The sequence below is a fragment of the Oncorhynchus nerka genome, linkage group LG14 (genome assembly GCF_034236695.1).
Source record: "Oncorhynchus nerka isolate Pitt River linkage group LG14, Oner_Uvic_2.0, whole genome shotgun sequence".
NCBI classification, from domain to species: domain Eukaryota; kingdom Metazoa; phylum Chordata; class Actinopteri; order Salmoniformes; family Salmonidae; genus Oncorhynchus; species Oncorhynchus nerka.
This window is the reverse complement of record NC_088409.1, coordinates 31,776,374-31,791,732: the sequence shown is the minus strand read 5'-3', so window position 1 is coordinate 31,791,732 and position 15,359 is coordinate 31,776,374. Positions and strand designations below refer to the sequence as shown.

General features: G+C 40.3%; 1 protein-coding gene across 1 annotated transcript; it reads left to right on the top strand.

The window, feature by feature from the left end:
- The first annotated feature begins 1,375 nt into the window (after positions 1-1,375).
- Positions 1,376-14,968, top strand: LOC115142144 (protein lin-28 homolog A-like). The gene is made up of 4 exons (XM_065027188.1): positions 1,376-1,382; positions 7,229-7,413; positions 11,130-11,323; positions 14,611-14,968. The coding sequence occupies exons 1-4, from the start codon at positions 1,376-1,378 to the stop codon at positions 14,966-14,968; spliced, it is 744 nt and encodes a 247-aa protein (XP_064883260.1).
- Positions 14,969-15,359: the final 391 nt, after the last annotated feature.

Here is a 15,359-nt window from a genome sequence, read left to right as displayed (position 1 = left end):
CGAGGTTGGAGTAATAACATATTCGTTTACTTAAAACACTCGAATCTAGGTTGTACCTTTAGATTTCAGGAAAATTTACAACTAAGGAAGAATTTTTTACTTCGTTCATTGACTCATTGGCCTGGTCTGTTTGGTCTGTTTCGCAAGCGCTCCCGGTAGTCTCGCGATGTTGCGCCTCTGGGTTTAGAAACTCTGTGGCAAAACTCTTCAGTCGCTCCACTGAGATGTTAACCTTTGCCAGACCGCTACCTCCATAGCTTGATTGAGGGTTTCAGACTCCGGGGACGAGATAGCGTCCATCCCTATTGAGTTGTACAATATATATTTTTAAATAATGCATGGTCAATTTCCAAAGTTTACCCTTGGTGGAGTAATTTATTATATGCTATAGTTGATATGAATGGGAAACGGTGGAATCTGTATATTTCCACATTTCATACATTTACTTTCAATTATCTTGGGCATTCAACAACTGGTTATGAAAATGCACCCTCTTCAATTATGTCCCAAATGCACGTGTAGTCTAGACGCAAGACATTCGATGCATTCTGAGCCTATTTAATAAACATCCCTGCTCTTCTTCACAGGTATCCAGGGGTATGACCTCGCAGGGGACAACCTCAAGTAAGTACATCATAGTCACCATGCCTCAGATTATTCTGAAATAGGAAACTGTTAAAATCATTATGCATGCGATAAGTTTTTATATGGGGAGTGTAACTCAATCCAGTCCAATAAAAGCTGCTTTGTGTGAGTCTGTACGTGTCTAACTATACTTGTGGGGACCAACTGGGGACATTTTGTTGGTCCCCACAAGGTCAAATGCTATTTCTAGGGGGTTAAGGTTAGGGTTATAATTTTGTTTTGTTTTTACCTTTATTTAACTAGGCAAGTCAGTTAAGAACAAATTCTTATTTTCAATGACAGCCTAGGAACAGTGGGTTAACTGCCTGTTCAGGGGCAGAATGACAGATTTGTACCTTGTCAGCTTGGGGGTTTGAACTCGCAACCTTCCAGTTACTAGTCCAACGCTCTAACCACTAGGCTACCCTGCCCCCCCATAATTAGGGTTAGGAGCTAGGGTTAAGGTAAGGTTTTTGGGTTAGGGTTAAGGTTAGGGTTAGGGGTTAGAGAAAATAGGATTTTGAATGGGTCTGAATTGTATGTCCCCACAACGTTAGCTGTGCAATAATATTTGTGTGTGTGTGTGTGCGACACATCTTTCGTAGAGTTGATCAGGCTGTTGATTGTGGCCTGTTGAATGTTGTCCCACTCCTCTTCAATGGCAGTATGAAGTTGCTGGATTTTAGTGGGAGCTAGAACACGCTGTCGTACATGTCGATCCAGAGCATTCCAAACATGCTCAATGGGTAACATGTCTGGTGAGTATGCAGGCCTTGGAAGAACTGGAGATTTTCAGCTTCCAGGAATTGTGTACATATCCTTGTGACATGGGGCCATGCAATATCATACTGAAACATGAGGTAATGGCGGCGGATTAATGGCACGTCAATGGGCCTCAGGATCTCGTCCCGCTATTTCTGTGCATACAAATTGCCGTCGATAAAATGCAATAGTGTTTATTGTCCGCAGCTTGCCCATACCATAACCCCATCGCTCTGTTCACAACGTTGATATCAGCAAACCGCTCGCCCACACAGCGCCATACACTCTGTCTGCCATCTCCCCGGTACATTTGAAACTGGGATTAATCTGTGAAGAGCACACTTCTCCAGTGTGCTCAGTGACCTTCCCTGAGGTTTCTGACAGTTTGTGCAGAAATTATTTGGTTGTGCAAGCCCACAGTTTCATCAGCTGTCCAGGTGGCTGGTCTCATACTATCCCGCTGGTGAAGAAGCCGGATGTGGAGGTCCTGGGCTGGCGTGGTTACATGTGGTCTGCGGTTGTGAGGCCAGTTGGATGTACTGCCAAATTCTCTAAAACGACATTAAATTCTCTGGAAACAGCTCTGGTGGACATTCGACATTCCAATTGCACACTCACTCAAAGCTTGAGATAGAGGCATGTGTTGTGTGAAAAAACTGCTAATTTTAGAGTGGCCTTTTATTGGCTTCAGTACAAGGTGCATCTATGTAATGACCATGCTGTTTAATCAGCTTCTTGATATGCAACACCTGTCAGGTGGATGAATTTTCTTTATTATTATTAGAGAAATGCTCACTAACAGGGCAGTAAACAAATTTGTGCCAAGAAATGGAGATAAATAAACTGTTTGTGCCTATGGAACATTTCTGTGATCTTTTATTTTAGCTCATAAAACATGGGACCAACATTTCACATGTTGGGTTTATATTTTTGTTCAGTATGTTTGAGACTTAGTTATTCTACCGTATGGTTTAAATAGATTCATTATCCAATATTTAATTTCCCTTTAATGTGTTTCAACATAACGTTTTAAACTCCATAATCTGATTTATTGAGCACAATTGTGTATTTAAAAATTTAATGGACTAAGATATAACCTCATTGAGCTCAACAGTTTAGCAAAGCGGTAGCCTCAGAACGAACAATAGTTTACACATGCACCTAAATAAAAGTTCCACAATCTTAATTTGATTCCAATTGCGCATTTCTTGCGTTTATTTTAAATCGAATCGTTCATTCCCCAGTTTCACTATCTCGATCTGCTAAGGCATTGGAAGAGAACAACCCCTTAAACATTACCCTTGCCTCCCTTCCATCAATTCCCGGGCCCCTCCCAGCTACGTACTTTGCATGGGAAAAAATTCCTGATTATCACCAAACATCATATGTACCCCAATATCACTCCGAAAGGATCTCAGATTCTCGAAAGGGGTTGCAAGATTAGGCAATAGAATCGACATTTGAGCAAATACTATATGGATGTAGAGCACATTTTACGAATGTTTTTTCCACAAAACTGTTCAAAAAAGAGACATTCGATCTAAATATATTGTGTACAATCCGATTCTGATATATTTACACTTTACATTGTAGTTTAAACAGTTAAATTGTAGTTTTCTACATGTCTTAGAGTTGTTAATATTAGTAGCAGCCTAATGATTTTTTGAACAATATGAACCTTGTTGACACTCAAACGCTAGACTGCAAAAAAGTGCTCAATGGTAGAAAATGGAATGAAACCCAATGAACTCGATAAAATGAGAGAACGAGAGGGGGGGGGGCTCTCCGGTGACCTCCGCATTTCTGGTTGAAAATAACTGATAAGTACCAATCACATTACCAATTATGCATGGGTACTTTCACCTCATAACTGTGACTATACATGGTCTGATGATGTTTTACTCTCTGTCCTCACCTTTTATATCATACACACAACACATAACTCTGTTTCCAAATCCTCCTCAATCTTCCAAATAGGCGCTGATTCAGTTTGACGCATTTGTCCCCTCATTTATAATACCTGAGGAAATGCCTGCTTCGGTAACATCTGATACGGGTGTTGCCTGGTCGTTCTGGCCCAATGTTCCACGCTGCGTTTGTGCTGAGCTCCAATTTCTCTCGTATTCTGCATCTTCACAAACACAGTTTGAAGGTGGATTGAAGTGTGAGGTGGGGGTCCATCAGAGGATTCCTGCAGTAGTGTGGGCGTGTTTACAATGTATTGGGAGTATTTCTCCCCCCAATCCCCTTCATAAAGAATTCCCCAAACATTCGCCCTGGTCAATCTCTGTGTCTTGAACCCTCTGTCATGTTATTTATCCCATAGTCTAATTATCTATCGGGGAATCGTTTTTATTTCGGCAATTCGATGATAGTATTGACGAAAACCAGGTGTTAATACGCACGAATAGCCTTTATGTGGCCTGTTAAATGTGTACCATGCAAGGAACACATACGCCTATCTGAGATATTTCTGATAACCTGATCTTGATTGGTTTTGCTAAAATGATAACCTACGGTCGAGAACAGCACAGGAATGTCAGGTCATGCCTGTAAGATCTATGCGTTCATGTTTTGTTCTTAGTTTATTTTTACGCGGTAGATATATATTTAGGCATATCTGTTGTTGCCTCATACATGTCAACACAGATTAGCTTTTAAGTAATACGAATTTCAATATTTTGTCCTAAATAGCCTAAACTCACTTTACCTGGTGAGTTTCAAGTTTCAGCGTTTATTCGCCACGCGCACAGGATACAACAGGTGTAAAACAGTAGAGTGGTATTCTTACCTTGAGAACTCTTTCCCAACAACGCAGTGATAATAATAATAATATACATAATAATACAAATTAAAAGTCAGTTGAGGGTAATTTTGTCTTGTCTATGTGAGACAACTGTGATACCTGTGAAAATAGGTTTCTTTTAATGCCCCAAGCATTGTGGCTGTGATGCTCGTAGATATATATTTTAGGAGTCTGACAAAGTAGTTAGGCTAATGACTTGTCCATCTTCGGAAAGACTGGACCCACCAGATTGATTAATGTCAGCCACCATGTTTCAAACCTAGATACAGAAACCCTATCTTAACTAGTTATTATTTTATCACATAAATCAACCCTGTGACTAGTCTACTCCCATAAACATATATGTGTGATATATCACAGTTGCACAGACATTAATTTTGAGCCGATAATAAGAAGTAGCCTAATTCGGTGCAATAGTTACCTTGGAGTTAAATGTGATCACAGTTTTTATTGATATATACAGTACCAGTCAAAGTTTGGACACACCTACTCATTCAAGGGTTTTTCTTTATTTGTACTATTTTCTACATTTTAGAATAATAATGAAGGCATCAAAACTATGAAATAACACATATGGACTCATGTAAACCCAAAAAGTGTTAAACAAATCAAAACATATTTTATATTTGACCATCACACCTCCTCCTCCATGCTTCATGGCGGGAACCAGAAATGCAGAGATCATCTGTTCATTTACTCTGCGTCTCACAAAGACACAGCGGTTGGAACCAAAAATCTCAAATTTGGACTCATCAGACCAAAGGACAGATTTACACCCATCTAATTATTTTATTTATTTTTTCACCTTTATTTAACCATGTAGGCCAGTTGAGAACAAGTTCTCATTCACAACTGTGACCTGGCCAAGATAAAGCAAAGCAGTGCGATAAAAACAACAACTCAGAGTTACACATAAACAAACGTACAGTCAATAACACAATAGAAAAATCTATGTACAGTATGTGCAAATGTCCATTGCTCGTGTTTCTTGGCCCAAGAAAGTCTCTTCTTATTATTGGTGTCCTTTAGTAGTGGTTTCTTTGCAGCAAATCGACCATGAAGGCCTGATTCACGCAGTCTCCTCTGAACAGTTGATGTTGAGATGTGTCTGTTACTTGAACTCTGTGAAGCATTTATTTGGCCTGCAATTTCTGAGACTGGTACCTCTAATGAACGCATCCTCTGCAGCAGAGGTAACTCTGGGTCTTCCTTTCCTATGGCGATACTCATGAGAGACAGTTTCATCATAGCACTTGATGATTTTTGTGACTGCACTTGATTGACTAACCTTCATGTCTTAAAGTAATGATGGACTGTCGTTTCTCTTAGCTCATTTGAGCTGTTCTTGCCATAATATGGACTTGGTCTTTTACCAAATAGGGTGATCTTCTGTATTCCACCCTTACCATGTCACAACACAACTTATTGGCTCAAATGCATTAAGAAGGAAAGAAATTCCACAAATTAATTAATTAGTTCATTGGAATGCATTCCAGGTGACTACCTCATGAAGCTGATTGAGAGAATGCCATGACTGTGCAAAGCTGTCATCAAGGCAAAAGGTGGCTGCTTTGAAGAATTTAAAATATTTTTTATTTGTTTAATACTTTTTGGGTTACTACATAATTCCATGTGTGTTATTTCATAGTTTTGATGTTTTCACTGTTATTCTACAAAATAGAAAATAGTACAAAAATTAAGAAAAACCCTTGAATGAGTAGGTGTGTCCAAACATTTGACTGGTACTGTATATATCATGACTTGAGGATATGCCTATGTATTTAACATAACCACGTTTACACACATACATGAGGGTAATCCTTCAGTTTATTCTTGGCATGAAATGACAACTCAAGCATTTGCGTGTCAAATACTTATGTTTTGAAACTTCTAATGAATAAATAAACGTGAAATAGGCCTACACAAATATGTTGATGTTCGGTTTGTGGAACGACGATTGGTTATCTCTGTGCTCCGAAAGAACTATTTTGCCTGGATTCGAGGAGGAAAAAAATGGCACTGCTATCTGGTATCCTTGGGACGTCCATACCCTAAACCCTACCCTAATCTTAACCTCTACCTTTACTTTAACCCTAATCTTAACCATAACCCTTACTAAACCCTATCCTTAACCACTACCGTAACCATTTTACATTTCAAATTCAAATGGTTAGGGACATCCTAAGGATCCCTGATTGCACGGACCGAACAAAATAGTCGCCAGAAAGCATGTAAATTGACAGAGTCACGTGAACAGAGCAAGAGAAATCCATAGAAGAATATGCTGAAAATCTATGGGGGAACGCACGTAGGATCATGCACGCAAAAGTATGGTCGCTCGAATCAGAATATTCGACTGACGCAGAGGAATAAACAATATCAAGACCAGCAGGGCTTATATCACCGAAGTTTGGAGCGGAAACTTGGCAGGGAAACATGGCCGAAGGTTATTCTATATTCTATGTATCTCTGCTTAGATTGTCTCTCTGGCGTCCCTCTTTCCTGGGAAAGGAGAGGGGACTGACTGTAGCCTCCGAGATGTTGTTGGGTATCTGTTTCCAAGATGTTGTGTTATGTAGCCTACCGCCCACAGCGTTTGCTATATATTTCGAGTTTTTTTGTGCGCTTTTTGCTGAGGTTTATGGGTGACAATGGACACCTGTCCTTTGCGTCAAATACAAAGTTATTTCACCTTTGTTGTTAGAAAATTACAAGTGATGCAAGTGAAGGTGAAAGTTCATAGTTGATATTTAAACACTTCAATATCCAAGTTGGAGAAGCCTATGATGGCTATTTATCAGATAGCCATCAAAGCAAAGCAAATTCCATCTGTTGGCAAATCATGTAAATAAAGTTTTTTTAATGTTCTTTATGAGTTGGTTACCTGCTCTGGAAAATAAGTACTTTGCATATGAATTGTGTACAAGACAGAATACATTTTTAGAATTGGAATAATTTGCCCAAATAAGGTTTACTGAAACGAATGGGAAGTGATTTCAATGATGTTTTAACATTGTATTCTCAACTTGCTTTCAGGAGGGGTGGGCAAAGGTGGTGATAGAGGAGAGGAGCCAGGATCTTTGCAGGGTGGGCAGCAACAGTCCATGCACGGCGCAGGCCACTGCAAGTGGTTCAATGTGCGGATGGGCTTCGGATTTATATCCATGACTAGTCGTGGGGGAACTCCCGTAGATCCTCCTATGGATGTATTTGTTCACCAAGTAAGTTAAGTTGAACCATCTATGGATACAAATAATCAGCTGATAGATAGTCAAGCTGAACCCTCATGTCTACACGAGTTGGATACAAGTTCTCCCACTCCTATACGAGGTGACCACACAGTGCAAGGTTATTAGATAGTTTGTATCTCTACCACATATCTCTGAGACACATGCACATTGTTGAGGGGCAGTGGTAACATTGTAACACCTAAGTTGTAGCATCCTCATGAATGAGCTTCTGTGTAGGATGTCTGTAGGACTACAGGAAATAATTAACATTCGGAAAATGATTGTTATAGTGAAATAGTTTTGCAATGGAAAAACAGGTGATTGATAGATGTTTACTTGTCATGTTTTATAGACCCAGAAGACAGGGGGAAGGGCCTCTGTATAAGAGGGGGTTTTCTGAAGCCAAAGAAAATGCAGGTGGTGCATGGTAGTGGTCAGGTTAAACATGTGCTTAGAGGCCAACCTCACAACCAGGTTTAGATGTTGGACATTATTTCACTCCTGTGTGGGCTTTGGGCTGTGTATGTTATAGCACTGCTTTCCTTCACCATCTCGTCCCATGTTGTTAGATTCTATTGCAGCCCAATTAGAGACAGAATTCCATCAAATCCACCCCAAAATTGCCACATTTTAGGTGTGCTCGATTTAGCTTGCCAAGTCCCCATCCCGTGTGGCTCAGTTGGTAGAGAATTTCACTTGCAATGCCAGGGTTGTGGGTTAGAGTCCCACAAGGGACAAGTGCGAAAACGTATGTAAGTTGCTCAGGATAAGAGCATCTGCTAAATGACTCAAATGTAAATGTGGTAGGATTTTCTTGGGCAGCATAGGTTTGGGGAGTGGTATGGTGGAAGATATAGTGTATGATGCGATGGGAGACCGGCTGGAGTGGATCCTTGATTATGACTGCCCATCAGTCCATCTCATCTCACTGTGTGTTTGGCAGGCTCCTCCTTCCTTCCAGGGCTAGGCTAATACCAGTCTTTGTTTGTTCCTCTTCCTGGTGTTTTTTCCCCCCCAAAGGGGAGAAAGAAAAAAAAGAAGCTACCTACCTACTTGTGTTCACGTGACTTCCTTCTTACAGTGAGTCATCTATTGATAGAGGGACTGATTGTAGAGAAGACTGGTTTCTATGGCCAGCTGATGAAATGCCTATGACGACAGTGCAGCTAACTGCTAACCGACACTGTTGGAGCAATGCAGTTGCAGTATGTTATCTGTCTGTGCTTTTGACCACTGCTTCTGTTTGATGTTGAGTCACTGTCTCCACGGGCTTTTGAGACCACTGCAATGCATGATTTACTCACTCTTCAATTCCAATTCAGATTCATTTTAACTGGTGCATGAATCTGAGACTGATTTCTGGACATTTTTCACAAAGTTGCGTGGATTGATATACTGTAGGTTTCCTTGCATAGCTTGAATGTGACTAACACATGACTAACAGGAGGCTTCTGTAGACAGGACTGTGGAGAGACCGCATATGGCTTTGTAGAATGGCCTGAATAACTGCTTTAAGTGGGGGAATTTCTCTCTTTAACCTGGGAATTAGTTGTGATATGTTGACGATGAAACAGTTGAAGCTCAACAAACGCCTGTGGTATATTACTTGCTGAATCCTGACCCAGCCTGAACTCTAGGGTTTTGTCATTTTTTTCAACATGTATGTCCTCTCCAACCCTGTCATTCATATCACATTTCTTTCAATCAAGCCGTCCAGTGGCAAAAGCTCCCTCCACTATTGGAAGAGCTAGTAAACAGACTGGGGACATGTGCTGGAGAAATGAAATGAATGTACTGTATATACCCGCACCCCGCACTCTTTGTCATGTTCCTCCTTTCTCCTTGCTCACTTTTTATGTCTTTCCCTTCTCTTCTATGTCCTTTTTCATTCCCACATCCCCCAACCGAAAACAGGCTAAATGGCTGCTGTGCTGGGTTGGTCTGTGGTAACCCAGAGTTTAGGAGGCTCCAGCAGGGCTAACAGAGAGCTGGCCTGGGCTAACAGAGAGCTGGCCTGGGCTAACAGAGAGCTGCGCTAACAGAGAGCTGGCCTGTGACTCATAGAAATATGGGCTAGATTAGTTTTGTTGGCCTCTGTAAAGATGAACTAGGGTTAAGTTTAGTTGCATGTTGTTTCATTATTATTTTGTTTTTATTTTATTCGTTGCTAGATTGAGTTATTAATTTTTAGGGGAGGGGGGTTTGTCGCTGCAGTCGTTCAGACATGCAATAATTTACATTACTGTAAACAACTTTCACAGAAATCAAATCATTTGTTTTAATCAGTGGTATTCCTTTTGTGTATTAGAAAAAGTTATGATGTATTGTGAATTGGGGGTAAATTGGCTTAATTAATGCTGTTGTTGAGGTAACAGTTACTGTAAATGTATTAATTAATTTAGTAAACATTTATTTTGGACAAGATCCATGAAAATGTAATTAGATGTAAAAGTTAATAAGAAACGTTGTTTAAGAAAAGGAATAAAGCTCTAATTGAGAGATTATTAGGATATTTTCAATATTTTCAAAACCTAAATTATCTGTGTTTAATTTGATAAAATATAAATAGTATTACCATTTATATACTATATATGCTTATTATTTACATGTTTATAATAAAATAATTGTAAAATTGTATTTGGTAATTGTGTTTTTCTTTGGATTCAATTTATTTAAAGAACTCATGAACCTTAATCGAGCAATTATTATTATTTGATACATGAATAGATCATACATACAATTATATTTCTAACAAATATGGAAAGGGAAGCAACTGTTAAAGTTTCACAAACAGTAAGATATATATTTTTTATACATATTTTAAATACTGTAAAAATATTTTTTTGTATTTTATAATGGGACAATAGTGATGATAATAGCAGTAATTATAATAGATTTGTTATTACAAGATTAAATACAACAAATGCTTTTTTTTTACACAAATCCTTTTTCACTTGCCATTAAATTGTTTTAGAAACATTTTGTGCTCTATATTAGCAACTGAATGCCTAAGATTCCGATGATTGAGCTCATAGATCATCATGTAAGACTGAAACTGGACTTTTCTTACTAGCACTGGCTTTGCTGATAGCTGCTTTACTGAGGAAAGTTTTACTCACTACGACATGTGGTTGTCTCACCCAGCTATGTTAAGATGAATGCGTTAAGTGTAAGTTGCTCTGGATAAGAGCGTGTGCTAAAATGTAAAGAATGTAAGTGTTACACCAACCATACCTCGTTTTCAACTTGTTATTAACAATATCCTGCTCAAAGTACAGCTATTTGCTTTCCTGTGGCTCTGTGGCTCTGTGTAAAGATCTAAAATTCCCTCAAAGACGTGGAGAGATTGTGCGTCTATTCTAAAAGTCTAGTGTTCTACTGTAGTGTGCTAAGGTCCATCTGAATCCTCTGGTATAGGAAGTGAACCAATGTGCTCAGTCCACAGCGACAGACCCAGGGAATGGCAGGGAGCAAGTGATTGTAGGGATCAGCCATTATGACGGAGTAGTCCTCAAGCACGTATTTGGATACTTGGTAGCATATTTTCAAATGTGATGTATTCATTTGATTCATCCATCTGCTTGATTGAGACCTAGATGGAGAGGTGGGTTGATTTAAGTTTACTGTGTGTGACTAGACCAGGAGATCCCTGTGTAACCTGTGTCTTCTTCTCCCTATCCTGTCCTATCCTCCTCCTTCTGTCCCAGAGCAAGTTGCACATGGAGGGCTTTCGCAGCCTGCGGGACGGAGAGCCACTAGAGTTTACTTTCCAGATGTCCCTCAGGGGCCTGGAGTCTGTACAAGTCACGGGCCCCGGGGGAGGCCCCTGCTTGGGCAGTGAGAGGAGACAGAAACCCAAGCCCCCAGCCCCACAGCAGAGATGGAAGCCAAAAGGAGACCGGTGAGTGAACCATAGAAATAGAATTACTAGAACAGACTTTACTTTCATGTTTGTTATGAGTGAATATAGAGTGGGTAAGACTTGCTGCTGCAGGGAGGGAATTGAGACTAGCAACAGAACAGACAATGATGTTGGAAGGAACAGGGTAGTGCTGTGGTGATCATTAGTGGTGTGTGTGTGTGTTTGTATGTGCATACGTGTGTGTGCCTGTGTATGTGTGCATTGATGTAATCTATTTAGCAGTAGCTGCATATTCGTATTTACCTGTGTATGATTCAGAGGTTCTGTGTGGAGTATACCTGCTGCATTATTTACATTATGTCAAAGGTCCACATTTGTAGAGGTTCTGTTACATGGTGTTCCTTTAGAGTTGAAATGTACGATGAGTTTAGTATAAATAATGAATGTGATTGTGCTGTACCTTTTCCTGTGTGGTGCTGCATTTCCACCCAAACTATTATTCTATAGGGCTCCAGTTGCCATGGTTTTACGGCAATATTGTATGACGGAGGTCTAGTCGGTCTAAGTGCTGCTATTTCCGTGATGGTTGGTTTTGAGGCTCTGCTGCTGGCTGCTATTTGCTTTGAATACAGATTTGTCCTTAACCCCACTGACATAGATTGGTGATAGGAAATGCTGTTTTAACAGCTGTTTCCCAACCAGATGCAATGTTGTAATGTATAGCAAATATCACTTTAGACTGAAGAGGAATTGTCAGAAACAGGCGTTTTATTTTATACAGGATTGCCCTTTTATTCATCATGTTGGGTGATGTTATATTGCATCATGTTGCGTTATGGTGGATACTAATTTTATGACCTGAGTTAGGCCTATGCTACATCAATGATCACATTTATTTAACAATGTATACTTATTTTGTTGTGTAGACATTTCATCCTAATTTCCCTCCCCATTGTTATAATGTAAGAGGGATCTTTCTTCAAAGGCAGGAATAGAAATATGTTGAGGTCAGTGTGTTGACCTCTAACCCCTAACCTTTCTGGGTCAGTAACAGAGCTGCTGGTTGGATCCAAATAGGCAGGTTAAAACATTTTCTAAACACTACATTCCCTTTAATAACATCCACCAGCATTTATTTCTTATATTTTCTTATATTGGTTTATTACATTTTTTTATTTAATGGGTTGATGTATTACAGTGTTACACAGTTAAACTCTTGGCTCCCCGATCTTATAAACATTGACAATATTTTAACATTTTGGAATTTACAAATAAATTGTGCCAACACTTTTCTCTTCACTTGAGTTATTGGTTTACTTGAAAGTCAAACCTCAGCTGATTTGTTGTTCTGTGCAAATATTAGAAATGATGCAAACTTAAACGTTGTGGAAACTATGTAACCATGTGCCTATGTGGTTGATATGTTATAAAAACATTTACGACCAGCATGGTAGCTTGTCTTGTGAAAACTGGGTATTCACTCTTACCAGCTAGAATGGGAGTCTATGTGGTGGGGGTTGGGGAGTGGAGGAGGGGGTATTGGTAGGTAACCTCCCAAGCAAGCGAACTAGCCTGGATGAAACCTAAATTCCAATGCCCTTCCCCCTCTCTTCTCCTTCCCTCTCCCCCCTCACATGTTCTAATTGAAGATGCCACTGTGAGGGACCCCCTGCAAGCCTCCAGCTCAGTCATGTGAAACTCTTTGTTTCCATCTGAAAGAGTTAAAGCTGCAATATGTAACTTTTTGAGTCACCGACCTGAAATGTAGCCGTATAACATCTGACTGGGTGACCGGCCTGAAATGTAGCCGTATAACATCTGACTGGGTGACCGACCTGAAATGTAGCTGTATAACATCTGACTGGGTGACCGGCATGAAATGTAGCCATATAACATCTGACTGGGTGACCGACCTGAAATGTAGCCTTATAACATCTGACTGGGTGACCGGCCTGAAATGTAGCCTTATAACATCTGACTGGGTGACCGACCTGAAATGTAGCCGTATAACATCTGACTGGGTGACCGACCTGAAATGTATCCGTATAACATCTGACTGGGTGACCGGCCTGAAATGTAGCCTTATAACATCTGACTGGGTGACCGACCTGAAATGTAGCCTTATAACATCTGACTGGGTGACCGGCCTGAAATGTAGCCTTATAACATCTGACTGGGTGACCGGCCTGAAATGTAGCCTTATAACATCTGACTGGGTGACCGACCTGAAATGTAGCCGTATAACATCTGACTGGGTGACCGGCCTGAAATGTATCCGTATAACATCTGACTGCAAGTTAATAATGTCGTAATGATCCTATCTGTTTATGATCTGATAACTAATGATCCTATCTGTTTATGATCTGATAACTAATGATCCTATCTGTTTATGATCTGATAACTAATGATCCTATCTGTTTATGATCTGATAACTAATGATCCTATCTGTTTATGATCTGATAACTAATGATCCTATCTGTTTATGATCTGATCACTAATGATCAGGTCTATTGCAAAGTAATTGGTATGATTTGCTCTTATATTAACCAGTTAATTGAATAGCTTCCTATTTGATTCAGTAAAACAGACCATATGACAGGCTGGAGTGACAGGACTTAGTTCCCTGTGTGGAACCCTGCTTTGTTTCGCCTTGTCATCAATGTTTCGCCTTGTCATTGTTTCCGCCCGTGAGCAGCTTGGTTATTTATTGCAGGCCTTAGGCCTGTTGTTGACATACTGCATTTCTATAGACATTTGGCAGTAAGCTATGAATATCAGCAAGTGTGCAAATGTGTTATTAAAGCGCATTTTAGCAGGGAAAATAATAAGCTATTTATTTGGTTTGTCATCTCTTGATGAGAACACATATGAGAAGTATTGTATTTGCATTGGTCACTTTAACTGTTTTCTCTTAAAGGTTCAGTATTGGTGTTAATTCTACGGTGTATTCTATGCATATTCTATGGTGTATTCTATGCATATTCTATGGTGTATTCTATGGTGTATTCTATGCATATTCTATGGTGTATTCTATGCATATTCTATGGTGTATTCTATGTGAAATGCTGCCATCTTAAGGATACATTTGGAGCAACAGATTTTAGGTAAATATAATTACACCAATCTAGTAAGCATGTTATAATAGGATTTGTACCATATTACATTCTAGAGAAAATGTAATGATATCCCATATAAGAAGTTCTAGGTTGTATTCTTTGAATACCGAATAAATACGCACTTTAAGCCCTGAAGTTGCTTGTTAAGCCCAAGAAATTGCTTGTTTGTGAATTGGAATGTGACAAGGATCTCATCTCTCTGTGTCTCAGATGCTATAACTGTGGAGGACTAGACCACCATGCCAAAGAGTGTGGCCTGCCTCCCCAGCCAAAGAAGTGCCACTACTGCCAGAACGCAACGCACATGGTGGCCCACTGTCCTCACCGCCCCCCCGGCCCCTTGTCTCCCGGCCCTGCCACAGCCACTCAGGGAAGACGCCCTACTGTGGACCAGTACCCCTCTACCTTCACCACCACCTCCTACAGCCCCAGTCCCAGGCAGGGAAACAGGCACTCCCAGCCCTCTCAGGACAGTTCCTCCCCCCTCAGCAAGTCCTCCAGCTCTCCGGAAGACCCAGCACAGATCCAGAGGAGATCTGGAGGACACCACAGGTTGAAACAATCCTGATCCACATCCACCATGGACGGATACCACCTGTTAGTATTACCTCTGGTCCAATAAAACCACCTTCCTTCAGTCTGATCAGTCTCCTCCTCACACAGACACATCCTGAGCTACATCCTGAGCAACCTCAAGCAGATCCACATTTCTAACCAAATGGACAGTAAAGTATAATATTTTACTTCCCCAATCCCTCCCAGACTCTCCCTCTACTAAACTGTGTACATCTTAGCTACCTCCTGGGCCAACTCAAACCATCTCCACATAGATAGACCTATACTCTTAGCTACCTCCTGGGCCAACTCAAACCATCTCCACATAGATAGACCTATACTCTTAGCTACCTCCTGGGCCAACTCAATCCATCTCCACATAGATAGACCTATACTCTTAGCTA

Coding starts and splice junctions, on each gene's coding strand:
- LOC115142144 (XM_065027188.1), top strand. Junction 7,414..11,129: donor TGGATGTATTTGTTCACCAA/GTAAGTTAAGTT, acceptor CTTCTGTCCCAG/AGCAAGTTGCACATGGAGGG. Junction 11,324..14,610: donor TGGAAGCCAAAAGGAGACCG/GTGAGTGAACCA, acceptor TCTGTGTCTCAG/ATGCTATAACTGTGGAGGAC.